At 42.4% G+C, this 27,457-nt stretch overlaps 1 protein-coding gene across 2 annotated transcripts; it reads left to right on the top strand.

The window, feature by feature from the left end:
* The first annotated feature begins 7,697 nt into the window (after window positions 1–7,697).
* LOC139559727 (angiomotin-like 2a) lies at window positions 7,698–17,644 on the top strand. Of its 2 annotated transcripts, none has more exons than XM_071375991.1 (10): window positions 7,698–8,014; window positions 8,700–9,521; window positions 10,020–10,134; window positions 13,092–13,236; window positions 13,472–13,561; window positions 14,337–14,823; window positions 14,989–15,090; window positions 15,237–15,394; window positions 15,762–15,896; window positions 16,252–17,644. In XM_071375991.1, exons 2-10 carry the CDS (start codon window positions 8,704–8,706, stop codon window positions 16,338–16,340), a joined length of 2,139 nt encoding a protein of 712 aa, XP_071232092.1. In that variant the 5' UTR covers window positions 7,698–8,014; window positions 8,700–8,703; the 3' UTR covers window positions 16,341–17,644. The 2 variants fall into 2 exon arrangements, with proteins under 2 accessions (XP_071232092.1, XP_071232091.1); XM_071375990.1 differs by having other exon boundaries at window positions 7,791–8,014; window positions 15,037–15,090.
* Window positions 17,645–27,457: the final 9,813 nt, after the last annotated feature.

Genomic DNA, 27,457 nt, shown 5'->3' with positions numbered 1-27,457 from the left:
TGATTGGCCGAAGGACTGTTTTAGAAACGGATGTCATGGTTGGACACAGAACTGCCGTGTCATTCGTCTCTCCCTTACTTAGACCTTTTGGATGAGTGACTGTAAAGGAAAAGCCTCATGGGCTTGTACTTTGCAAGATCTATGCACAAAAATCATGGACAATCAAGCACTTTGTAGATGTTGTGTAGTAGGTGTTGTAATTCCGTTTAGTTGCTTTAATCTTTAGGTCAGCCTTACAAAGGGTGATTTTTCAATGTCATTGATAGTTTTGCCTGTATGCTGCACAACACATTTCCGTGTTGAGGATCTAAGCCTTGAAAGCATAGGCCTGATTGCCTGTGGCAACTATAGGTTTTCTTTTTTCAAAGTAGTGTACGCACTTCCAACAAAAATCCACAGGTGCAGGGAACAAATACTGTTATGGGGGAAAATACGTGCTGCAGCATGCCATACACTCTAAGCAGACCCTGCTTGAAAAGTTTATGAGAATTCAAACAGTTATTTCTCACCAGAGTTGTTGTCATGTCTGTCTTAATGATTTGTTTCCACCTGTTTTAACCCTTAAAAAACGTATTATCTTAAGAATTTAGGAACTCGTCAAGTTATTCTGTGTTCCGAGCAGCTTAAACAAAGTGAAGGCAGGCCACCGTTAATGTGTTTGTGAGATTAAGAAACGAGTAAAGGCGAGAGAGAGAGGGGGGAAAGGGAACCTAATTGCGGCGGAAAAGTACTCAATTGTCATAAAGATATGAATCAAGTAAAAGTGAAAGTCACCCAGTGAAATACTACTTGAGTAAAAGTCTCAAAGTATTTGGTTTCAAATATACTTAACTATCAAAAGTAAATCGAATTGCTAAAATGTACATAAGTTTCAAAAGTAAAAGTATAAACCATTTCAAATTCCTTATATTAAGCAAACCAGATGGCACAATTTTCTATTTTTTTATTGATGCATAGCCAACACTCAGACATAATTTACAAACTAAGCATTTGTGTTTAGTGAGTCCGCCAGATCAGAGGCAGTAGGGATGACCAGGGATGTTCTCTTGATAAGTGCGTGAATTGGACCATTTTCCTGTCAAAATGTAAGAAGTACTTTTGGGTGTTGGGGAAAATGTATGGAGTAAAAAGTACATCATTTTCTTTAGGGATGTAGTGAAGTAAAAGTAAACTTTGGCAAAAACATAAATAGTAAAGTAAAGTACAGATAACCTAAAAAACTACTTAAGCGCACGGATCCCGCCAGCGGGATCAAAATCGACAACATCCGGTGACGCTGGAGCGCGCCAAATTCAAATGACAAAATTGTAATATTAAACATTCATGAACATACAAGTGTCCTACATCATTCAAAAGCTTAACTTCTTGTTAATCCAACCGCGTTGTCAGATTTCAAAAAGGCGTTACGGCGAAAGCATACCATGCGATTATCTGAGGACAGCGCCCCACACCAAAATACTTTTCCAAACCAGCACAGGCGTCACAAAAGTAACAAATAGCGATAAAATAAATCACTTACCTTTGAATCTTCCTCTGTTTGCAATCCCAAGGGTCCCAGCTACACAACAAATGGTAGTTTTGTTCGATAAAGTCCTTCTTTATATCCAAAAAATGTCTGTTTAGTTGGTGCGCTTGATTCAATAATCCACTCGCTCAACATGCATACAAACAAATCCAAAAAGTTACCGGTAAAGTTTGTCCAAACAAGTCAAACGATGTTTCTAATTAATCCTCAGGTACTCTAATATCTAAATAAACTAATATTTAAGACGGAGAATAGTATGTTCAATAGGGAAGATAAATAACGAAGAGCACGCACCTCATTCACGCGCGCAACAAGACTACATTTCTAATGAGAGACACCTTGGAAAAACTACAACTACTCAATCATTTTCAAAAAACAACCCTGAAACCCTTTTAAAAGACTGTTGACATCTAGTGGAAGCCATAGTAACTGCAATCTGGGAGCTATTTATTTGTATATCCCGTAGACAAGCAATGAAATGGACTGTAACCTCAGAAAAACATTTTCCTGATGGGTTTTCCTCGGGTTTTTGCCTGCCATATCAGTTCTGTTGTACTCACAGACATTACTTTCACAGTTTTAGAAACTTCAGAGTGTTTTCTATCAAATGCTACCAATTACATGCATATCCTAGCTTCTGGGCCTGAGTAACAGGCAGTTTACTTTGGGCACGTCATTCATCCGAACTTCCGAACATTGCCCCCTAGCCCTAAGAGGCTTTAGTACTTTAAAGTATTTTTACATAAGGACTTTACACCACTGATTACAGTGACACTCAACTATTTGCCCTCAGCGGCGTGTGAGTAATATGTGAGAGCAGATGCCAACTATTTGGAGTGTTTTCAGACGGAGAAGAGCAACGGTCAAGTCACCATGGTAATGTCATGACATTCTCTGTATTTTCAACAGGGAGGAGAGGAACGGTGGGGTAAGAGCTTAAACACATAGCGAGAAGAGTGTCTCAAAATCACCCATGGAAAATGGTCTAAGACTTTTTCATTTTCCGTTGCTGTATTCATTCCCACCGGCACCGATCCTCATTCTGCATACTGTTTTCATGAGAAGAGTGTCTCAGATATCAAGGCACAGGAAAAAATTTTCACAAGTCCAGTTTGACCCAGAAAGCCAGGAGAGAGTGGGAGTGCTGTTCAGATACACTACATCAAACACACAACAGTACACAAACACAAACACACACACACACACACACTAGTTACATTCTTTCATCAGGTTCTTGAATTCTTTCAACGGGTTCGAAATGTGCATATTTGAGCCTTCAAGTTGTTTCCAACACATAGACCAGCCAATAATTGTGTTGTTTTTACACACACCTGTAACAGCAGTGTGGTCTAGTCACAGACTTGAAGGATTCTGCCCCCATGAGTCATTGTCTGATACTGTATGTGTCAGTTAGAAACTTTACTGGAAATTCCCTTCAACTGGAGTGGATGGAGCAAGCGGGAGATTGCTCAATAACGTGCTGTAGTAATTGCAGCAACAATTCTGTGTTTCCTCATAAGGTTCGTGTCAGAATTTAATAGAGGAATTTTAACCAAATAAACAACGCTAGGCCGCACTTGTCTTGATCTGAGACCTGTTCCCAGAATGATTCAACCGTACATAAACAGCCAAAGTCAGTCGTTCTGTATTGAAATATGAATACATGGGAATATGCAATGTCATTGAAGTAACAGAACAAAATACCACCCCAACACATTCTATGTGATCCCTATCTATAGAAGGAATTAATCCCATCCAAATACAACCTAATCCAATTGCATTCCTCTCCATCCCACTTTATCGTATTACGCGGTATTCCATTCTGTGCCACACTATTCAATACCCCACTCTCCTATCCCATTTTATCTCACCCCTTTAGAATTCTACTCTCCTCTACAGGGTTCTATCATGTCCAGTTTCAATCCCATGCTATCCCATTGTCTCCTCCGAGCCTCAGGACAGAAACCCAGTCCTCAGTGAGATGGCCTCTCTTCCTACCCTCTCTTAGAATAAGTCATTCAGTGTAGTAATGCTAGCCTGCTTTGTCTATCACACAACTCCATGAAAGCTCCTTCCTTCCACAATTACTTTTGTGTTGCTGTTATTTAGAAAGACATTTGTCATAGTGTGCTGAACACGGATAAGATAAGACAGAGTCCCTCTTTAGTGTCAGGATGTCTCCAGTTCTACATCTGGTAGTTTGCGTAATGTCATATGTTATTTTGACCAAAAACAGAATGGGATTTGGTTGGGTATAACAGCAAAGTATTGTCTTTCTTGCAGGATTGTTCAAAAATGTTGTCAATACTTCCACTATCCTAACACAAAGTATAACCCACAACCCATTGGGCTTTAACTTTGGTTACCTGAAGCCCGCCCGAGTCCACAGACAGCAGGACATTTTAAGACCAGCGATTTTGGATTCCACTAGAACCAGGAATGGCTCCTTTCAATGTCCATTATTTCAAAGGGATACGCCACTTGACATTCCTTTGGAAATTCACAGGAAGTCTGCCACAATGGGGGCAAATAGCCAGAGGCGAAGAGAGGTGAGGGTCAGGGGGGGAGAGGAAGTAGTGGGGAGGTGTTAAAAACGAACAATGCTTTTAATGAGGGTGCCCACTGATCACCACTGTCCACATTCAAGGGGAAACTCAAACATGCCTTTAACACCTTGCTGACCTTGCGCCCGGCCCTATTACATACTTCAGGGCGGCAGGTAGCCTAGTTGTTAGAGCGTTGGACCAGTAACCGAAAGGTCGCTAGATCAAATCCCTGAGCTGACAAGGTAAAAATTTGTTGTTCTGCCCCTGAACAAGGCAGTTAACCCACTGTTCCTAGGCCATGACTGTAAATAAGACTTTGTTCTTAACTGACTTGCCTATTTAAAAAACATATTACAAATGGCCATCCAGACAACTTGGCTGCGTTTAAAGAAAAGTATGTTTAAGAATTCCCACCACCACTCAAAACATGTGGAATGTGTGCTTTAATAAAGGAGGGAGAGTGAATCCCAGGGGACACACACCAGAGGAAATGCATTATCAGGATGTTGGATGTAATTTAAACAGAGAGTAATGAGCTGTGGGCTGCGTTCAGCAAGGCACAACGTCATGGAATGTATTATGTAGGACTGTTGTTTTCACCTTCCCAAATTTTGAAAATACCAATGTTTATTAGGTTTGCCTGGGAGGTTTTGATGTGTTGCCAAGAATACCCTTGCTTCCAAAGACCCTGATTCTAACATCAGAAGCTTAATCCGACAATCAACATTTCCTTCAAAATACGGAATGGAGACTTGAGTTGTTGGTTCAGCTTCCTCCCTCCCCCAGCCTCACCTTAACCACGAGAGGTAAAAAGAAAAGACTAAACTTTCTCAGAACAAGTGCCTGAAGCCAGTTTCCACACACCGGCAGAGGTAGGCAAAACAATTGGCTAATTGCGCATTTTGATTTTTCCGTAGTCCTTTGAAGCTTCTGGCCAGTGTTTATGGTTGCTGAAGGGTCAGTAAAGGAGAAGGGTCAGTATGTATTTGTCGTTTACACAGGTAGTTTCGGGCTGTACGCAACATCTACGCTAATTAAAAAACAGCTTCTATCTCAAGGCCATCAGACTGTTAAACAGCCACCACTAACATTTAGCGGCCGCTGCCAACATACTGACTCAACTCCAGCCACTTTAAAAATGGGAATTGATGGAAATTATGTAAAAATGTACCACTAGCCACTTTAAACAATGCCACTTAATATAATGTTTACATACCCTACATTACCCATCTCATATGTATATACTGTACTCTATATCATCTACTGCATCTTGCCATCTTCATGTAATACATGTACCACTAGCCACTTTAAACTATGCCATTTTATGTTTACATACCCTACAGTACTCATCTCATATGTATATACCGTACTCTATACCATCTACTGCATCTGCCATGCCGTTCTGTACCACCACTCATTCATATATCTTTATGTACATATTCTTTATCCCTTTACACTTGTGTGTGTGTGTAAGGTAGTAGTTGTGGAATTGTTAGGTTAGATTACTTGTTGGTTATTACTGCATTGTCGGAACTAGAAGCACAAGCATTTCGCTACACTCGCATTAACATCTGCTAACCATGTGTATGTGACTAATAAAATTTGATTTGATTTGATTTGATTTGAATTTGGGGGCCAGTCTGAAAGGCAGATTCTATCTACATAGCCGTTTGGTCCATAAGTAACGAATAGGATCCGTTTACATAGACGTTGAGTCCATAGGTAATAAATAGCTCAAACTGGCCTTTGGTCTTCAAAGACACAAATATGACCTGTCAACTGATGTTGGGCGATTAGGCCTCGCTCACAATTGGCATTCCAATTCATCCCAAAGGTGTTCAATAGGGTTGAGGTCAGGGCCCATCAAGTTCTTCCACACCGATCTCGACAAACCATTTCTGTATGGACCTCGCTTTGTGTACCGGGGCATTAAGGCATTATAAATTATCATGCTGAAACAGTGCCTTCCCCAAACTGTTGCCACAAAGTTAGAAGCACAGAATCATCTAGAATGTCATTGTATGCTGTAGTATAAAGATTTCCCTTCACAGAAACTAAGGGGCATAGCCCGAACAATGAAAAACAGACCCAGACAATTATTCCTCCTCCACCAAACTTTCCAGTTGGCACTATGCATTGGGGCAGGTAGCTTTCTCCTGGCATCCGCCAAACCTAGATTAGTCCGTCGGACTACCAGTTGGTGAAGCGTGATTCCTCACTCCAGAGAACGCATTTCCACATCTCCAGAGTCCAATGGCGGCAAGCTTTACACCACTCCAGATGACGCTTGGCATTGCGCATGGGGATCTTAGGCTTGTGTGCAGCTGCTCAGCCTTGGAAAAACATTTCATGAAGTTCGCGAAGAACAGTTCTTGTGCTGAAGTTGCTTCCAGAGGCAGTTTGGAACTTGGTAGTGAGTGTTGCAACCAAGGACAGATTATTTTTATGCGCTATGTGCTTGAGCACTCGGTGGTCCCGTTAGGTCAGCTTGTGTGGCCTACCACTTCGCTGTTGAACCATTGTTGCTCCTAGACTTTTCCACTTCACGATAACAGCACTTACAGTTGACCGGGGCAGCTCAAGCAGGACAGAAATTTGACAAACTAACTTTTTGGAAAGGTGGCATCCTATGACGGTGCCACGTTGAAGGTCACTGCGTTCTTCAGTAAGTCCATTCTACTGCCAAAGTTTGTCTATGAAGATTGCATGGCTGTGTGTTCAATTTTATACACCTGTCAGCAACGGGTGTGGCTGAAATAGCCAAATCCACTAATTTGAAGGGGTGTCCACATACTTTTGTATATATAGTGTTTTTCGAGATTTGAACACATAGTCCGGCAGGTGCTACTGTTTGGAATTCTCTACCACTCTGCATCATGTATTGCTTTAGGCACAAATCCTTTTTATGTCCTGGTCACGGGGAAGACTGAAGCCACAGATTGCAATGGACAGCTGCCTAGAGTATATACACCTCTCCTCACCCCACTCTGTCTCCTAACTGCTCCCCAGCTGCCGATGACGTGGTCGCAGGCAGCCGCTGCACCTCTCTGATTCAGAGGGATGGGGTTTAATGCTGAGGACACATTTCAGTTGAATGCATTCAGTTGTGCAACTGACTATCCACTTTCCCTTCCCTTCCTGTCCTGCTGAGATGCTCATCTCACACACAAGTCAATGGCTACACTCGTCACTAAATAAATATAGATTAGTTGTGTAGAGTCCTGAATCTATAGACTATTTCATTAGCTGAATCCTATAGCGCCATATTGACTGAATGGTTACATGCTCAGTCGGTTACATGCTCAGTCGGTTACATGCTCAGTTGGTTACATGCACAGTTGCCCTTGACTGAAATGTGTCAAAACAGATCTCTAGATGTATATTACTAGACACTCAATATCTGCAACAGTATACTATCAGACAGACAATGAGATGTTAGGAAACTAGGAATATTTACTTAAGTCTTAGATATTGTCAGCTTGTTTTCATCTTTATAACATGTTTAGGCCTATGTAACTCCTGCCTGCTTATTTCTCTATAATGAATCCCCGAGTTTTGTTTAGGATCAGGAACAAATGCATAAGCATTGATATTCCAACTCCATAACACGCCATCCTCATGGTTGTGAGTAGAACTGCAGTTATTCAGTTCGTCCTCCACCTCCCCCATTGGAACCGTGTGGTTTACGCTTTTGATCCTCGAGGGACCTCGCGCGCTCTACATTCCAGGCATTCCGAATTCATTCTCTGCTCAGTTACTTATTATCTCTCTCTGTGCTCGACAACCATGTCAGTGTTGAGCAAGTTCCGAAAAGAGTAGACCACAAAACTCCTTGTGGAAGGATGAGAACGATTTAAACGAAACATTGTGGATTACTTTGGCTTAATTAATTTTTTATTTTTACGTTTTTAAAAACGTTTCCCTGGAATGCGAGTGTGAACTGGTAAGAATTGTTACGTGTGTGTGTGTATGGGAAATGTGCACTTTCGGCTACTTTGTAACATTTTAGCCTTGAATTGTAGCCTAATACTCAGCTATTGTGCGTAAACACAAGTTCACAGAAATTATATTATAGTTCATAATTTCTGTGTACGCTACACCATGAGTACTTGTTGGTTCATAGTCCTAAAACTGTTTCTAGAGCTATGTGCTTGGCTCCTCTGTTAGAATGGAATTTCAAATACAACTTTTACCTTTGTCGCAAAGTTACTTATATGAAACTTTTCACGAACAACAAACATTGTATCCATAATGTTGTGGATTTAACTAATGTAATAATAATTGTTTTTAAAATTGAAATAGTGAAGCGCATATGGTATTAATTGACACAAGGCAATGCATGGAATGTCATCACACAAAAGTAGTGAATATATTGTTGATTTTTACTTGACTTCCTGTAGGCCTTGAGGAATGTATGGGCTTAAAAAATAATAATGTTTTTTTGCAGTCTGTACATTATTCTACAGTAATGTTTTGGAGGACCACACAACATTTGCGTTATCATGCAAATTATTACTGGCCTCGTGTTAATGTTGTATATGATAAAGTATCCAGTTTTAGGTGTAGGCCTACTTGCAAGTTCTTATTACCTGTATTCTTATTGATTCTCATTGTTTTTCATATTCCAGGTTCATGGTCATCCATAAACACCTCGTCTACCCCTTATCACCAGCTTCGAACAACGGAACCAACATGGCGTCTACAGAAGAGCCGTCTGGCACGGTCCTGCACCGCCTCATCCAGGAACAACTACGCTATGGCAACCCCACAGATGCCCGCACCCTCCTGGCCATCCAGCAGCAGGCACTGCGCGGAGGCAGTGGAGGGTCCCCTGGTGGAGGGCCTGGGAGCGGAGCAGAAGAGGGCCTCAGTGGAAGCCCCCGCTCTTCCCTGGAGAGCCTCACCCAGGAGGACTCCTCATTCCTCCAGCTGTCCACCCGTCAGGATCCCCAGGGCCAGGAACACCATGGAGACTACCAGCACTCGGAGAGCAGCTACCAGCTCTACCAGCTCCACGGCGAGGAGCTGCCCACCTACGAGCAGGCCAAGGCCCACTCCCAATACCTGGCTCAGCATTGGGCACCCGCCCCGGCCCCCCACAAGCAGCTCCGCGAGGGGACCCTCCTGCGTGATGCGGACTACCGTGCAGCGGAGGAGAAGCTGATTGAGTTAAAGCGAGGGCACGTGCGGTCGCTCAGCGAGCGTCTCCTGCAGCTGTCTCTGGAGAGAAATTGTGCCATGGCGAAGTCGGAGGTGGTGAAGAGCTCCTCACAGAGCTACCCAGAGCTGGGTTACTACACCCCCCCACAAGGCCTCCAGGACCAACACATCACACACCCAGAATACTCATCGGTTACCATCATGTCCCAAGGTTATATGCCCATCCACGCTCAAGAGCCCCAGTGTGTGTACAGGGACATGCCCCAGTCACTCCAGATCCAGCAGCACAGGTAGTAAGGCATTTCAGCAATTGTGTGTGTGTGTGTGTGTGTGTGTGTGTGTTGGACATACAGAAAGATCATGCAAAGGTGTACCCACTGTTTGATTGTCATTGCCCTGAATCAGCCATCACACATTTCATAGTGTGTTAATTTCTGTGGGCAAAGCCGTACGCATAATGGACTTCAAGCCGTATGTCATTGGCTATGTGTCATCGGTGCCTTGCATTCCAAACCTCCTAGCATGCATTGTGAATCATTACATGCGCAGGTTGGAATTCCAATTGCCTTTCTGAGAACACTTTGGAAGCCAACCTACCTAGGGTGGAGTTGATGTCTTCATTCTAATATAGGATGCTTGTAATACCTAGGATGCCTAACAAATGTAGGTTGCTCACTTAACCACGGTTCTATGAGCTAAGGGGCTATGTTAGTCACACTCATCGAAAGACCATTGTAGTTGTAAATCTTTGGCTATCTAGTGAACTCAACAACACACGTCCCTCACAGATATGCGGGCCCAGGCAGATTTGAGCCAAGGCAGATGGACCTGCTGATGCTGGAGAACGAGAGGCTGAGACAGGAGCTGGAGGGCCACCGAGAGAAGGCCTGCCGCATCCACAAGGTGAGAACCATTCTCCATTTAGTCCATCTCGAAGATGGCGACATGACATTGGAATGGTTTGTGCTGTTATATGCGTGAAGGGCTGATGTTAGTTTTGGAGGACCTATTCACGAGATACAGGACAGGTGCATATCAGACTTTTTTTCACATTTTCCTCAGTCATCAATGCATGATGAACTTTGAGTTACACAAAACACGTAACTTCTCAAGTTGGCATGCCCATACTGAATAGCAAAGTACTGAAGTCCACAACATGTGCCACTTAATGAAGGGAATGGAGGAAACACAAGCCAAGTAGCACTGTGCAGCGACCCCAGACACACACTCCTATCTGTATATGGGAGATCATTACAACAGCTGCTACCATTGGCTGTACATAGAGACCCCATAGAGCCCAGAGGCTGTTACTGTATCCACACTCCCTGCATTGTTCTGCAGATGGGGGTCGTGCGTATGTGCTTGTGTGCCCTTTAGTTCCAGAGGCCATAGATTTTCGGTCCTATCCAGGGAATGTCAGACAGCAGTCGATGGGTTTGTGACCCCTGGCACAGCTGACATGCTCAGAGTGCCGAGACAGAGACATTCTGCTAGCCGTGGCAGGTGGCAGGTCTGTGTGTCTCAACTGAAAGGACTCTATTGTACTTTGATCCCACTGCATTTTCACTTTTCATCAATCATCCTCTTTTACTGTCATCCTCTTTCAACCCCTTTTGTTTTTGTCTCTGACAGAACTATTTACTCCTCTTGACAACCCCATGTCAGTATGTTATTGTCTACTATTATGAATCAAGATGGTGGCAACAACACTAACTGATAAGACTTCACCCATTTATCTTGGTAAATGCCATAGAGCTAGATTGAGGACTCATCTTTAAAATGGTGGAAGCCCTCGATGGCAATGTCCATGCTAGAACGGGTTACATCCATCTTTCTATCTCTATGGTGAATTCATAAACTTCTGCTGGTCTCCTTTGGAGTTACGTCACCCCGCCACTCATGCTCCCTCAGCCTTAAAGAATGATAATTAGCGGGGTTGGAAAGTTTCCCCGGACTGTCGGGCCGCAGGCCTGAGTAGACATGCCCGAGTGGCTGCTGTAATGGTGGGCGTCTCTACTTCTCCACTTCTTTGCCTGTTTCCACAGGCACAGGCATGCACACCTTTCCCACACTGGCAACCCGCCCAGACCTCCATCTCTCTCCCTCTGTGTGAGTGAACTAGCCACACCTGGAAGGCAAGCGTGATTGTTAGCTCCCAGGAATGCAGATATAAATCAGCCACACACAGGGAGTGGTGTTTGCTCAAATTCCTCTGGATTATACTCGTATAGTGTGTGTACTGTGTATACACACAGCCTACTTATAATTCACTGTATCACAATTCCAGTGGGTCAGAAGTTTACATACACTAAGTTGACTGTGCCTTTAAACAGCTTGGAAAATTCCAGAAAATGATGTCATGGCTTCTGATAGGCTAATTGACATAATTTGAGTCAATTGGAGGTTAACCTGTGGACGTATTTCAAGGCCTACCTTCAACCTCAGTGCCTCTTTACTTGACATCTTGGGAAAATCAAAATAAATCAGCCAAGACCTCAGAAAAAAATTTGTAGACCTCCATAAGTCGGGTTCATCCTTGGGAGTAATTTCCAAACGCCTGAAGGTATCAGGTTCATCTGTACAAACAATGGTACGCAAGTATAAACATCATGGGACCACGCAGCCGTCATACCGCTCAGGAAGGAGACATGTTTTGTCTCCTAGAGATGAACGTTCTTTGGTGCGAAAAGTGCAAATCAATCCCAGAGCAACAGCAAAGAACCCTGTGAAGCTGCAGGATGAAACGGGTACAAAGGGTTCTATATCCACAGTAAAACGAGTCCTATATCGACGCTCAGCAAGGAAGAAGCCACTGCTCCAAAACCCCCCCAAAAAATTTAAAAAAAGCCAGACTACAGTTTTCAACTGCACATAGTGACAAAGATTGTACTTTTTGGAGAAATGTCCTCTGGTCTGATGAAACAGAAATCGAACTGTTTTGCCATAATGACCATTGTTATGTTTGGAGGGAAAAGGGGGAGGCTTGCACGCCGAAGAACACATCCCAACCGTGAGGCACGGGGGTGGCAGCATCATGTTGTGGGGGTGCTTTGCTTGAGGGACTGGTGCACTTCACAAAACAGATGACATCATGAGAAAGGAAAATTATGTGGATATATTGAAGCAACATCTCAAGACATCAGTCAGGAAGTTAATGCTTGGTCGCAAATGGGTCTTCCAAATGGACAATGACCCCAAGCATACTTCCAAAGTTGTGGCAAAATGGTTTAAGGACAACAAAGTCAAGGTATTGGAGTGGCCATCACAAAGCCCTGACCTCAATACTATAGACCATTTATGGGCAGAACTGAAAAAGCGTGTGCGAGCTAGGAGGCTTACAAACCTGACTCAGTTACACCAGCTCTGTCAGGAGGAATGGGACAAAATTCACCCAACTTATTGTGGAAGGCTACCTGAAACGTTTGACCCAAGTTAAACAATTTAAAGGCAATGCTACCAGATACTAATTGAGTATGTAAACTTCTGACCCACTGGGAATGTGATGATAAAAAATAAAAGCTTAAATAAATCATTCTCTCTACTATTATTCAAACATTTCACATTCTTAAAATATAGTGGTGATCCTAACTGACGTAAGACAGGGAATTTTTATTAGGATTAAATGTCAGTAATTGTGAAACTGAGTTTTTAAATGTATTTGGCTAAGGTGTATGTAAACTTCCGATTTCAACTTTGTTGCCCACATGTTTCTGTGCTGTACTGCATGTATACAGTACTACGCCTGAACCAACACCCCCACCCCCCGCATCTCCTACACATATAAAGAGATTAAACGAACAAACAAGATGGCTGACCAAAAATGTCATTTTTTTCCCTCTTCCTTCTATCTGTCCATTCAGTTGGAGCAGGAGGTCCAGAGGGTATCCAAGGCCTATGAGACTTTGCTGCAGGGCAGCTGTAAGAGGGAGAGCCTGGAGCAGACCTTGAGGAGCAAACTGGTGGACGAGATCAGGAGGTTGCAGGACTTCAACAGAGACCTCCGAGGTAAGGACTACAAATAACACAATCTTTCTGGTTTGTTAGACATTGACTGGCCTGGCTTGTTTGTATTTCGTTCATGCCCCAAAACTGGTCCAAAACCATTTGGGGGGTTTATAATGGTTTATATTAGAGTGGGACTGGTGGCATGGAAACCTTTTCCCAAATCAGTTTTAGTGTAAGTGTATAGCAGTTTAGAAATGCTTTCAGTTTTCCTAAACTTTAAATATTTGCGTTACAGAAAACCTGGAGAATGCGAGAACAAACGCCGCCAAAGAAGTGAAAGCTGCCGACCACAACCAGCACATCATGACCAAACTGCTCGAGCAAAGTAAGTGTGTCATCCATTCCATCTCTCTCACACCACTCCAAGTCTTAGACCTTCAGCCATGTCACAGGATTGGAGCATAGCACGGCACCCTGTAGCCAAGCTGCTTCCTCTCCGAGGGTGTCTCGGGAGTTTGGATATGCAAAAAACAGGACAAATATAAGCACCCACCAAATAATTATAATGTATTGTTATAGGAAAGGGAACTATTAATGACAAAATACAGTTGACCTAACATCAGGTTCCTAGGGTTGTTGATTTACGTTGTCTATTTAAGCAGTGGGCCTTTCCCAAGGCTAGATGAGAGATAGGGTTGGAGGAATGTTTCTTGTTAAGTGGGTCAAAGGGATAGGGGCTGCCCACATCACTTCCTCTTCCTCCCCCTTGACATTCCACGAGTGCTTGGGCAAATGAAGACCATCTTCCATGATAGGTGAATCCTGGGACGTATTAGCAGGGTTAGAGCGATGGTGGTGTGATGGCTTAAGACAGTTCAAGCTCTCATTTTCACCTTCGAAATAGCTTCATGTGGCCTTAGACTAATACTGGTTTTCATGTCTTGTGTTCAGCCCAGTACACAATACTAGCTTTTCACTGATGTATCTTCTAAATATGTGTGAATGTTGTACAGTTTGTAGCTTTTTTTGGCTATACCATATCTAACCTTCTTTTCTCCTCTTTCTTCTCCTCTTCTCTTCTCCTATTCTCTTTCTTCTCTTCTCCTCTTTCTTCTCCTCTACGCTTCTTCTCCCCTCTTCTCATTCTTTCCTCCCATCAGACGAGGAGCAGCAGTTTGAACTTGAGCGTGCAGAGCGAGAACTCCAGCGGCTCCGCAACTCCGCCGAGGAGCAGGGCCTGAGGGCTGAGCAGCTGGAGGAGGCCCTGGAGGCCCAGCGGTACAGAGGACGGCAGTTGGAGGAGGAGCTGCGCCTCAAGCGGGCCTACGTGGAGAAGGTGGAGCGGCTGCAGAGCGCCCTGGCTCAGCTGCAGACCACCTGCGAGAAGCGAGAGGGCCTGGAGATGAGGTTGAGGACACGCCTGGAGCAAGAGCTGAAGAGCCTGAGGGCGCAGCAGAGGCAGTCTCACCCGCCGGGAGGCCCACTGGTGGGCGGGCCGGTGGGCCCGCTGCACGAGCGTCTGAGGGAGAAAGAGGAGTGTATCTTAGCCCTGGAAGCAGACATGGTGCGCTGGGAACAGAAATACTTGGAGGAGAGCACCATGAGGCAGTTCGCCATGGACGTGGCCGCCAGCGCCGCCGCTCAGAGGTGAGGGTCAGAGGTTAAACGTTAAGGGATAAATCGCTCAAGGGTTGTGTTCTGTATGCACATACAGGAGAAAACGTTTTCAAAACATGTAGGCTAAATACGTTTTTATGCTTTACATTTTTACCTGCATCCATTTCCTAAAGGAATGTATTTTCTCTGTTCCAGAGACACAACCATCATTAACCATTCCCCCTGCCACTCTTCCAACAACAGCTTCAATGAGGACCTGCCTGTATCTGACTACAGAAACCAGGAGATGGAAAACCGGTATAAAGATGACGCATTTTTTAAAATATCTATATTATTCATTATTGCTGTTATGACACTTTGTATGCATCTAATAAGTCTAATGTACTTTGTTGCATCAGATGGCGATGATTAGAGATCTGACTCAATATTTCTCCTGTCAATAGGATCTGTGCTCTCTACACCCAAATCCTGGAGAAGGATGCTGTCCTCAATATCCTCCACCAGCATTTGCACCAGGAACAGATCAAGAAGGATGGGTCTTGTCTGCCTGCCACCACGTACACTCCTGTCAGCACGGCCAAGTGCACCAGCATAAACAAAAGTAAGGATGAGGGTCAGAGACTAAAGAACCTCATAACACCTTTTTTAACTTACTTGTGCTTCTACATCTGCATTGTTTGGGGTTTTAGGCTGGGTTTCTGTATAGCACTTTGTGACATCTGCTGATGTAAAAAAAGGCTTTATAAGTACATTTGATTGATATTACTCAAGGGGTCCCTCAGGGCTCTGTTCAGGGGCCACTGTTGTTCTCTACATACATGCAACAATCAAATATTAAGTAAGGAGTTATTGTCAAAGATAATTATAATAATAATGAGCATTGAAGTGGATTGAGGTTAGAAAGAGAGCACCTGTTTATCAATGAAATGCGTGCCAGTGGCTGATCTCTTTCATGTTCTGTGTTGTAGGTAAGAGTCTGTCAGACGACCAGACTGCTCTCTCTCTTCTCCGGTGCTCCTCCCCAGCTCACCCCAGCCAGAGCTGTGGATCAGAGGATGGAGCTAAGGCCAAGGAGCCAGCAACTGGTTCTAAGCTCAGCATTGGTGAGTAGTCTATCTCTCACACACACACACACACACAGTCGCCCAAACACCCAAACCGTTCTCTGTAACTGCATCACATGCTGTACCAGGGCAGTCATTGATTTACCAACAATACTCCCATAGAACAAGCCAATCGGCGATGGCTCTGTAGGTCAGAGGTCATCAGTGGGCTGCCGGAATGTGCTATGTTGTCGCACTTAGACCCGAGGATTGACTGCACGCGTTTACCCGAATGGATCATCCCAATGTGGAAACGTCAGCATGTTTCTTTGGTTTCAGATAATGTACTGTAACTGTGGCTTATTTTTCCACTGTTTCCACTCCTCTAACACGTTTGCCCTCTTCTATTTTAAAGACAACACTGCTGCACAACAACATCGTGCCTCCTCCTTGAACACATTAAGAGGCCTGGATGACTTGGAAGCAGAGGAAATCTTCATTTGAGGAAGACTTTTGATCCTTGACAAGAGATTCACTCGAGGGTAGTGAACTCTCGGAAGCTGTGCAGAGCAACTGACTACGCCAATGGTCAGAGTTTCTCTGAAAAATGGACAGAAGACAAGAATGTTGAAGAATGAGAGGCGTATGTGTGGAATAAGGACTTGGGCTTTCACATTTTAGAGGGGAGCAGTGCTCTTCCTCAATCTTTCTCTCTTAGCCAGGTGGCTGCAGGCTAGCTGTCTTGGTATATGAGACTGTGAAACCTTCGAGATACTTGGGACAGTATTTCAGTTTTGTAACGGAAAACACCCCACTGTACTGTCAGTGTATGCCAAAGTATTTATTATATTTTCTGTGTACAACGAGTTCAGGAACTTATTCCCAAATATGAACTGAAAGCTTCACGCTTTACCAAATAACCTTGTCTGTAGGATTTATCTTTGGACTTTTGACCGGCATGCCCTCCCCGCGCAAAAATGTGCCCACAATCTGGCCACATTCCTGTGCCATGGAATTCTTCAGAGTTAGGAAAACAACTCTCCCATCTCCATAATTGAATAAAAATGCCAAACAATCTTAATGTTCATATTTTCCTTGGCCATATTCCCTAAGCCCCAGTAGCTGTCTCTACCACAGGAGGTTGGTGGCACCTTAATTGGGGACTGTCTCATGGTAATGACTGGAGTGGAATAGGGAAAAAATACATAAAACGCATGGTTTCCATGTGTTTGATGCCATTCCGTTTGCTCCGTTCCAGACATTATGAGCCGTCCTCCCTTCAGCAGCCTCCACTAGTCTCTACAGATTTAGAAATAGTTGTGAAACAGTATGCAATGTATAGTCTGGTTTTTCTATTCCGACTTCTAAACATGAGGTCGGCGAGACCATTCTCAACCTGGGGAAGGTGAAGAGTTTGTTTTATTGCTTTTCACCAATAGTTTTTTTGTATTCTTCGTGTGTATTTTCTGATGTAGTGAATCCGCTGGTCAGATTCACCACATTGATTAAGCTGCAAACTACACCATTTGGTTTTCGTTTACTGTGAGCCTTTTTCTGAACTAACAGAATAATATATTTTATACAGACGTTTCTCTAATTATTTTAGATATTTAGTGCTATGAACAGAATGCCAAAGATTATTTTTTTGTGTGTTGTAAGTTATGTGCAGACAATCATGGTTATGTCCAGCTGTCCAACAGATAAAGCGTTGACCTCAAGCAAAGACATTTCTGTTAACTCCTAACAATATGAAGGTTGTGAATTTGAATTCAAACATTTCATGGAACAATAAAATATTATAATATATAGCTCCTGTTACTTTCACATATTTTATTCCTGAAAAAAAAAAGATTTTGGTGACCATGAATTAGAAAATTTGTTCTGTTGGCAGTTTTTTTCTTTACACTTTTTCTTTACCTCACTTTACCTCCCGTCTTCTCTTGACACATTCATTCCTTCCAGAGAGTGAGAGAAACCAAGAAAGAGAGAGATAATGAGGGCTCTCGTTACTTCATGAATGCCAGAGATGCATTGTTTAGGCTCAGCATTCCCCAGTGGCCAGCTCTCATGTTCTCTCAACTTATCCTGGTTGAAGTTTCCACGAACAACAAAATAGACTACATGTATAGTAACTTTGAGTGCTTTACCACCCCTGTGTGTGCCTATACAGTATGTGCAGTACAGTTTTGAGTCGGGTCTGTTTATATAGTCCCATAGGTCGGCGCACAATTGGCCCAGCATTGTCCAGATTAGGGGAGGTTTTGCCCGGGGGGTAGGTCGTCAACTGACTTGGGTTACAGTGCATTATTCTCAGTTTGAAATGGGGTTTGTAACAAATTATTTTCCAATTGTTTTGTTCGGAACAGAACCACTATTTTTTTTGTCCTGTTCCAACAAGCAAAATAAAGTTCTGAACCGGTTTGAACAAAAAAATACTTAATATCGTTTATATCGCTCTTTTCTGTTCCTTTTTAAACCTCTGAAAGCCCGACATTAAATTACTTTACCAACCAGTGCAAATAGAGCAGCTTGCTGTAGAGCGGGCAAGCTATAGGCCTAGTTGTTTACATGCATTAGACATAAGTGCAGGGCGCGAGATGCGACTGAAATTTTGCAGGTGGGGAGGAGAGAGGGTGGAGGAGGCTTGACTCGACATACATTATCTGAATTAGGCCCACAGAATTATACCCACAGAGGAGCAGCTTCTATGAAGGAACTTTGAATGTCTTTCAACTTCCGAGAGTTGGCTTAACGTTGGACCAGAGCTAGCTAGCTAGCTAACAAGCTTGTGTGTGCGCACAGCGGCACCAGAATTAAAATTAAATCACATCTTACCTCTTGGTAGTTAATAAATCCAATGTGAAATGGGATAACTATTGTATCATATTGTAACTAGCGTTGAAAAAGTTAATCTGTTCTAATAACATATCTCTCCATTTCTGAATCACGCTTGGAGCGTCTGTAGGCCACAGTAGCCTATGCTTCAGAAGGGTAGGGGAAGGTAGCCTGCACACACACTGGCAGGCAGACACTGGAATACGTTTCTGAGTGACAGATTGAGGGCTTTGAATTGTTGTGTTTTTTGTGGGACTGGGAAAAAATCACAGAATTTAAAAGAACATTATTAACCGGTTCCCATGCTTTTAAAAATAATGGTTCTGTTCCAGAACAAGATAGATCCCTTTTGTTCCCGGTTCTGATTCTGTTCCTCAAAAAATGTAGTTTTAGGTTCTGTTCCCTGAACCGGTTCCAACTTCCAACCCCTGGTTTGAAAGGGAAGAGTGCTCCACATTGGCCTGTATTGGCTTTACTTGGGTTGTGTTCAGAAGGGAGAAAACATTTTGAAATGGAGTGAAACGGGAAGATACTACCTGGATGTGTCGAATAACAACTCAGATTTTTACAAAATATTTTGCTACGGGTGTGCCCTACTGTACATGACCCAGCTGTCATAGCTAGTCTGTACACCACAATGAGATTTTTGAGTACAGGACAATGACAGATAATGTGCTGGGGTACGGCAGAATGACAGGTTCACTCATGTGACTCAATGTGCCCTGTGTGCCTTTGTGTGTGTGTGTGTGTGTCATTATCAGTGTCAGCCAGACCTTGCTATAGTTTTGACTATCTCTAGTGAGCAAGGATGTCAAATGTTCAGATTGTATACTAGTATCAAGACTACACATATCAGTATATCAAGACCAGTGGCAGTCGGTGCTGTTTAAGATTAGGGAGGATTATACATGTTTAATGAGCGTGGATTTATTTATATTACAGCATATTGGAGCACAGTATTCCGGATAGTAGCTCATAAGGTCTTATTCGGGATAAGCCGTTTACATGCACTTTTGATATCCCGCTCATGAGTATCCCTGTATCCAAGAATAAACAGAATATTCCTGATTTAAGTATATGGGTTAAATATGATAGTAAATGAAATATGGACACTGACTGTAGGCCTATAAGTTCTCACAAATTTTGCACAGGACCAATCTTTCCACTGTTTTGGAGTTATTGCGTTTTCTCCCCGGTCCCTAAACGAAACAGACAACTTTACCAGTGTTAACTAAATTACTAATGCATTCATTCTATCGATGTAAGACTGGTGAGCACTACTTTTGTTTGTCTTCTGGGGCAACAAGTTATGACAGAAGAGAAGCTGAATGTATCTAAATATAGTTGGCAAACAAATGGCCTAACAAATGCCAGAAATTATAATATGGCCTACCAAATGTAGGAAATAATAAGCAGAAACATGTCTAAATTAAGGTTGAAAGTGGCCAATAGTAAATTAATTATAGTAGGCTAAAGTATTATGGACTTATTATGGTGGATGGAACTGTGCAGGGAACCTACTTTTTGAAGTGATTTATTTGACAATCAGATGAAAACATCACACAATATCCATGATATGTTAAACTGAGCCTGACCACAAAAACAACAGTAAACGGGATAAGATGTTTACATGACAGTCTCTCCTGTCTTAGATCAGCATATCCCAGGCATCTTATCCGGGTTTCTCATATACGGAATACAATCTTTTTTGTGTTATTGTAAACGGGATATGATGTTTATATGAGTCAACTCAAAAACAAAATACTTGAGTATTCCAAATAATAAAAAATAAAAAACTTTACAAGCCAAACCTTCATACCATAACCGCTAACCGCTACCCACAGCCTACGTCGTTGTCAGCATATTACCTAACATATTATCTAAAGTAATGTCATAGTCAACATAGCTACTAGAACTAACGTGTTAGTAAACCCACCACAATCACGCAGTACAGTGTACAGCAAGCAGTTTAGCAGTTACACCGGCGGGCCGCGGTAGCAATAAATTAATAAAACTGAACACTTACCTTGACTTGGAGAGTTCCAGTGTTGGATAGCCCTAGCCAGCTAGCTAACATAAATAACATTCCTCTCTGTTTGAGCTGGGTGTTTGAGTAGACTAAATTAGCTAGCTGCATTACCTAGCTAAGTGGAAGTGAAAAAAAATACAACAAAATGTCTCTCTCTCGCTGATTATCCTTCATTTTTTAAGAAATGAATAAACTGTTCAACTCTTGTCTTTTCTCTCTCTTTGTCAACTACTATCCACATTGTATGTACTGCAGTGCTAGCTAGATGTAGCTTATGCTTTCAGTACTAGATTCATTCTCTGATCCTTTGATCCGAAAGATGTCATAATTACTGTGTAAGTCTATGGAAGGAGGTGAGAAACATGAGCCTCGAAGGTTTTGTATTGAAGTCAATGTACTCAGAGGACGGAAAATAGCTGTTCTCCGCCTACACCATGGTGCTACCCTAGAGTGTTGAGGTTACTGTAGACCTTCATTGCAAAACAGTGTGCTTTAATCAGTTATTTGGTGACGTGAATATATTTAGTCTAGTTTTATCTAAAAAGGATAACTTTTTTAATGTTTTACTATTTTTATGAAATTCACTAGGAATTGGTCCTCCCCTTCCTCCACTGGTCAACAGTGTAATGAGTGTGTGACTGTTGTATTGCTTGATAGCTGTGGCTATGAGTTTGTTGACCTCCATGTACCCTGAGCTGTTCATACTTCTATGAGTTCCAGTTTCATCTGATTCAACACACTCTCATCAGTTGTGCAACCGACCCACAGATAGAAAACTGTCGACCGTAATTTCCTCTAAGTCAAGTCAGAAGCATTTAAAATCAAATCTAACTTTATTTGTCACATGTGCCGAATACAAGTGTAGACCTTACCGTGAAATGCTTCCTTACAAGCCCTTAACCAACAGTGCAGTTCAAGAAAGAGTTAAGCAGATATTTACCAAATAAACGAAAGAAAAAATAATAAAATGTAACACAATAAAATAACATTAACGAGGCTATATACAGGGGCTACCGGTACCGAGTCAATGCTCCGGGGGTACAGGTTAGTCGAGGTAATTTGTCCATGATGTTGATTTTCACACAGGCAATTGTAACAGATGTATAATGTACTCTCCATGCGTTGTGTTTTCTCAAAATAAATCACTTCGGGCCAGTGGTCCCAGTTGAGCATCATTTATTTCTGTTGTTAAATGGGAAACAGCACGTTAGTTGTGCAGGGCTTAACAGTATTGATGGCTGTCCATGGCAAAATCCCTTGCATCACATTTTCCTACTGGGCGAACAAAATACAAAAATACAATACAAAATATAACATGTGTAAATACCTGTTGTTAAATGGGAAACAGCACGTTAGTTGTGCAGGGCTTAACAGTATTGATGGCTGTCGATGGCAAAATCTGTAGCATGAAGACAACTGTGTTAGCAGTGGCTTATGTGACCATGACATCGGCTAGCTAACACATTTATTTACAGCAATCATATGCCAAAGCACATCCCAGAAAGCCCCTCAATCCCTAAGAGGTACCATATACCCACATATGTATAAATCAGTAACGTACAGCAAACTTGTACACGTTGTAAAATAGAAAACAGTATTCAAAACGTGACCTAACCCTTGCATCACATTTTCCTACTGGGAAGACCTGACGTTCGCGATCTCCCCCTATCTGCAAGCGGGGCCAATCACAACACACCTTATTGTCATCAGAGTTGAACTAACCAATAAGAATGCTTGAACATTAAATACACATTTCTTTAGAGGCAAGTGGAAACATAACCAACCCTGTTACACAATGTTACTGTCACAGACAGAACAATGAGCCAGATATTTCACCAGATATATAAATGTGAAGCATCCGGTTGGTGTTTCCACTCACTACCAAATATGGTGATGAGAGGAAGCCAAGTGGACCAGCAGTGGGGGAAGAAGGAGCTAGATTAATTTTGGCTGACATTCTGCACATTTTGTCATCGATGAAACATTTGATCTCAGAAAAACTAGAATCTGTAAAAAACTGAGTCGACTGCGTTTTGTACACTTTACCCTTTGCCAAAGTTTTTTAAAATTACGTTGTTTAGAAGGAGTGAATTGAGTTATTGCACACGCACACTTCATAGAGTAGGCGTTCCCTAACGGAAATATGCAAATACATGCTAGAATGTGCTAATTGGCTCTCACTAGCTTGTGCTTGGCTCTGCCCATTTCCTTGCTTGCCAACTATGATTCATTTGCTCCCATTGGAAACGACAGGCTCTGGTCTATCTTGGGTTAGTTATAAAAAATATTTGGTACTGTGGGTTGATAGTTAGATAGAGGTTGGATGTTTAAAGCACCTCAACAAGCATGGACTTGGCAGGGCCCTCCCTTATGTAAGCCCATGCAGGAAATTAGATGACAAGATCAGTCTGATTAGATAGGAGCAGGAAAGCTTCCATGGGAACTGGTGGTATGCGAGCAGCTATCAATCTTATTTACGGACTAAGTGAGTTTTTCTTCCCCCTTGCACTGACAGTAGTTTGAGGAGCCGCCAACATTCCTTCTGTTTCTCTGAGAGGCGGTTGGCAGGTTTCAACAAAGGTTCTCTTTCCTGGATTTTACATGATGAAGAAAGATCGTAACGTTGACGGGGTCACGGGTGAAATTCCGCAACGGGGCTAGCATGTCAGGAGATGTCAGGGCAAATGTATTTTGACATTCTTCTTCTGTTGCTCAACCACTTGAAAGCTCTTCTTCGACCTCAACCAATTGTCATTAGAGGATCATATCGGTTGTGTTAAACACGAAGATCATTGTTGTACACTTTTTGTTTTTGTAACATTTGTTTCTTCTCTGGACCCTTTACTGTTTTAGAACACATTTCTAATAGTTCAGAAGATGCTTTGTAGTTTGAGGGCTTAGAATACTGATGGGAAACACTAATATAAGAGCAGTGAATTGAAAGGGAAGAACTTTGGAAGTCAAACCGAGCTGAGCCAAGCCAAGCTGTACTAGGCTGGCCTGGTTACGCCTCCACCATACTATAGTTCCTGTAACCATGCTAAAAGGACAATGTGTAAAGAAGATACCTGAGCCAGCACAGTATGGTTTGGGTCGGCCCTATGGTGTGAATCAGGCACTTGATATTAGATGTTTGTGGACAACTACAAATACCTAGGTGTCTGGCTAGACTGTACACTCTCCTTCCAGACTCATATTAAACATCTTCAATCCAAAATTAAATCTAGAATCGGCTTCCTATTTCACAACAAAGCCTCCTTCACTCACGCCGCCAAACATACCCTCGTAAAACTGACTATCCTACCGATCCTCGACTTCGGCGATGTCATTTACAAAATAGCTTCCAATACTCTACTCAGCAAACTGGATGCAGTCTATCACAGTGCCATCCGTTTTGTCACCAAAGCCCCTTATACCACCTACCACTACGACCTGTATGCTCTAATCGGCTGGCCCTCGCTACATATTCGTCGCCAGACCCACTGGCTCCAGGTCATCTATAAGTCTATGCTAGGTAAAGCTCCGCCTTATCTCAGCTCACTGGTCACAATAACAACACCCACCCGTAGCACGCACTCCAGCAGGTATATCTCACTGGTCGTCCCCAAAGCCAACACCTCCTTTGGCCGCCTTTCCTTCCAGTTCTCTGCTGCCAATGACTGGAACGAATTGCAAAAATCGCTGAAGCTGGAGACTTATATTTCCCTCACTAACTTTAAACATCAGCTATCTGAGCAGCTTACTGATCGCTGCAGCTGTACATAACCCATCTGTAAATAGCCCACCCAATCTACCTACCTCATCTCCATATTGTTTTTATTTACTTTTCTGCTCTTTTGCACCCCAGTATTTCTACTTGCACATCATCATCTGCTCATCTATCACGCCAGTGTTAATTTGCTAAACTGTAAATACTTCGCTACTATGGCCTATTTATTGCCTTACCTCCTCACGCCATTTGCACACACTGTATATAGACTTTCTTTTTTTTCTATTGTGTTATTGACTCTACGCATGTTTATTCCATGTGTAACTCTGTGTTGTTGTTTGTGTCGCACTGCTTTGCTTTATCTTGGCCAGGTCGCAGTTGTAAATGAGAACTTGTTCTCAACTGGCCTACCTGGTTAAATAAAGGTGAAATAAAAATCAAATAAAAAATTTCAGTTCAGTCTTTACATTGAGCTAATCAACATGTGTGTTTCCCCAACTGGCGGCCCACAGGTGGTTTTATTTGGACCCCCAAGTTTTTTGAGCAACATTTTTTAAACAAAAATAAAACCTTCTGTACATAGAAACTTGCTACAAAGGTCCAATTTGATACATCTTTAATAATGTAAAATAATAATGTTTCAGTGTTATTTGCCTCGAAGCTAGCATAGAAGTAGTTTAGCTCGTCTGCTAGGCTCGTGTCACTGGGCAGTTCTTGGCTGTGCTTTCCTTTCTACTCTGTAATGGTTTGCAAGCCCTGCCACATCTGACGAGCATCAGAGCCGGTGTAGTACAATTTGATCTTAGTCCTGTATTGACGCTTTGCCTGTTTGATGGATCGTCGGAGGGCATAGCTGGATTTCTTATAAGCTTCCGGGTTAGAGTCCCGCTCCTTGAAAGCAGCGGCTCAGCCTTTAGCTCAGTGCAGATGTTGCCTGTAATCCATGGCTTCTGGTTGGGGAATGTGCGTACGGTCACTGTGGGGCTGATGTCATAAATGCACTTATTGATGAAGCCAATGACTGATGTGGTGTACTCCTCAATGCCATTGGAGGAATCCCGAAACATATTTCAGTCTGTGCTAGCAAAACAGTCCTGTAGCTTAGAATCTGCTTAATCTGACCACTTTTTTATTGATCTAGTCACTGGTGCTTCCTGCTTTAATTTTTGCTTGTGAGCAGGATTCGGGAGGATAGAATTATGCTAAATGGAGGGCGAGAGGGAGTTTTGTATGCATCTCTGTCTGTGGAGTAAAGGTGGTCCAGAGTTTTTTCCCCTCTGGTTGCACATTTAAAAACTTCTTCAGGCTGCAAGCCCGACACCGGTACACTTATGACAACATCCAGCTCAAGTGCAGGGCGCGAAATTCAAAATATATTTTTTAGAAATATTTAACTTTCACACATTAACAAGTCCAATACAGCATTTGAAAGATAAACATCTTGTGAATCCAGCCAACATGTCCGATTTTTTAAATGTTTTACAGCGAAAACACCACGTATATTTATGTTAACTCACCACCAAATACAAAAAAGGACAGACATTTTTCACAGCACAGGTAGCATGCACAAAGCCAACCTAACTAACCAAGATCCAACCAAACTAACCAAGAAACAATTTCATCAGATGACAGTCCTATAACATGTTACACAATAAATCTATGTTTTGTTCGAAAAATGTGCATATTTGAGGTATAAATCAGTTTTACATTGCTGCTACCATCACAGCTACCGTCAGAAATAGCACCGAAGCAACCAGAGTAATTACAGACACCAACGTCAAATACCTAAATACTCATCATAAAACATTTCTGAAAAATATATGGTGTATAGCAAATGAAAGACAAAGATCTTGTGAATACAGCCAATATTTCCGATTTTTTAAGTGTTTTACAGCGAAAACACAATATAGCGTTATATTAGCTTACTACAATAGCTAACACACAACAGCATTCATTCAAGGCAAACGGTAGCGATAGCACAGTTCGACAGATATATGAAATAGCATCATAAAATGGGTCTTACTTTTGGTGATCTTCCATCAGAATGTTGTACAAGGGGTCCTTTGTCCAGAACAGTCGTTGTTTGGATTTAGAACATCATTTTTCCCTCTTGAATTAGCAAGCACACTGGCCAAGTGGCACGAAGCTCTCCATCCTGAACAAAGGGACACAACGCAACACGCCTAACGTCCCGAAAAAAATTCAATAATCTAATAAAACTATATTGAAAAAACATACTTTACGATGATATTGTAACATGTATCAAATAAAATCAAAGCCGGAGATAGTATTCGCCTATAACGACAGCTTTCCAGAAGGCAATTCCAGGTCCAACTTCGCGCTTTTCAGAAAACAGGAAATGTCAGACACGTCATTCCAAGAGGATTTATTCCACCTCAGACCAAGATAATCACTTCATTTCTTCTCTCACTTCCTCTTGACATCTAGCGGAATGTGTATGACGTGCATGTATACTAATACGTATCATGCCCATTTATAGGCAAGCCCTTGAACAGAGACCTCGATTTCAGAAATCTCACTTCCTGTCAGGAAGTGGGCTGCAGAATGAGTTCTGTTTCACTCAGAGAAATAATTCAAACGGTTTTAGAAACTAGAGAGTGTTTTCTATCCAATAGTAATAATACTATGCATATTGTACGAGCAAGAATTGAGTACGAGGCCGTTTGAAATGGGCACCTTTTTCCAAGTTACTCAATACTGCCCCTGCAGCCATAAGAAGTTTTTAACATGCTGATAGAAATTTGGTAAAACGGATTTAAGTTTCCCTGCATTAAAGTTCCCGGCTACCAGGAGCGCCGCCTCTGGGTGAGCGTTTTCTTCTTTGCTTATGGCGAAATACAGCTCATTCAAGGCTGTCTTAGTGCCACCCTCAGTCTGTGGTGGTATGTAAACAGCTATGAAAAATACAGATGAAAACTCTCTAGGTAGATAGTGTGGTCTACAGTTTATCATGAGATACTCTACCTCAGGTGAGCAATAGCTCGAGATTTCGTCAGATATCGTGCACCAGCTGTTATTTACAAAAAT

This window comes from Salvelinus alpinus, chromosome 30 (assembly GCF_045679555.1).
Source record: "Salvelinus alpinus chromosome 30, SLU_Salpinus.1, whole genome shotgun sequence".
In the NCBI taxonomy this organism is placed as follows: Eukaryota; Metazoa; Chordata; class Actinopteri; order Salmoniformes; family Salmonidae; genus Salvelinus; species Salvelinus alpinus.
Note: the sequence above shows the minus strand (reverse complement) of the source record. Positions and strands in the feature narration are given on the sequence as shown.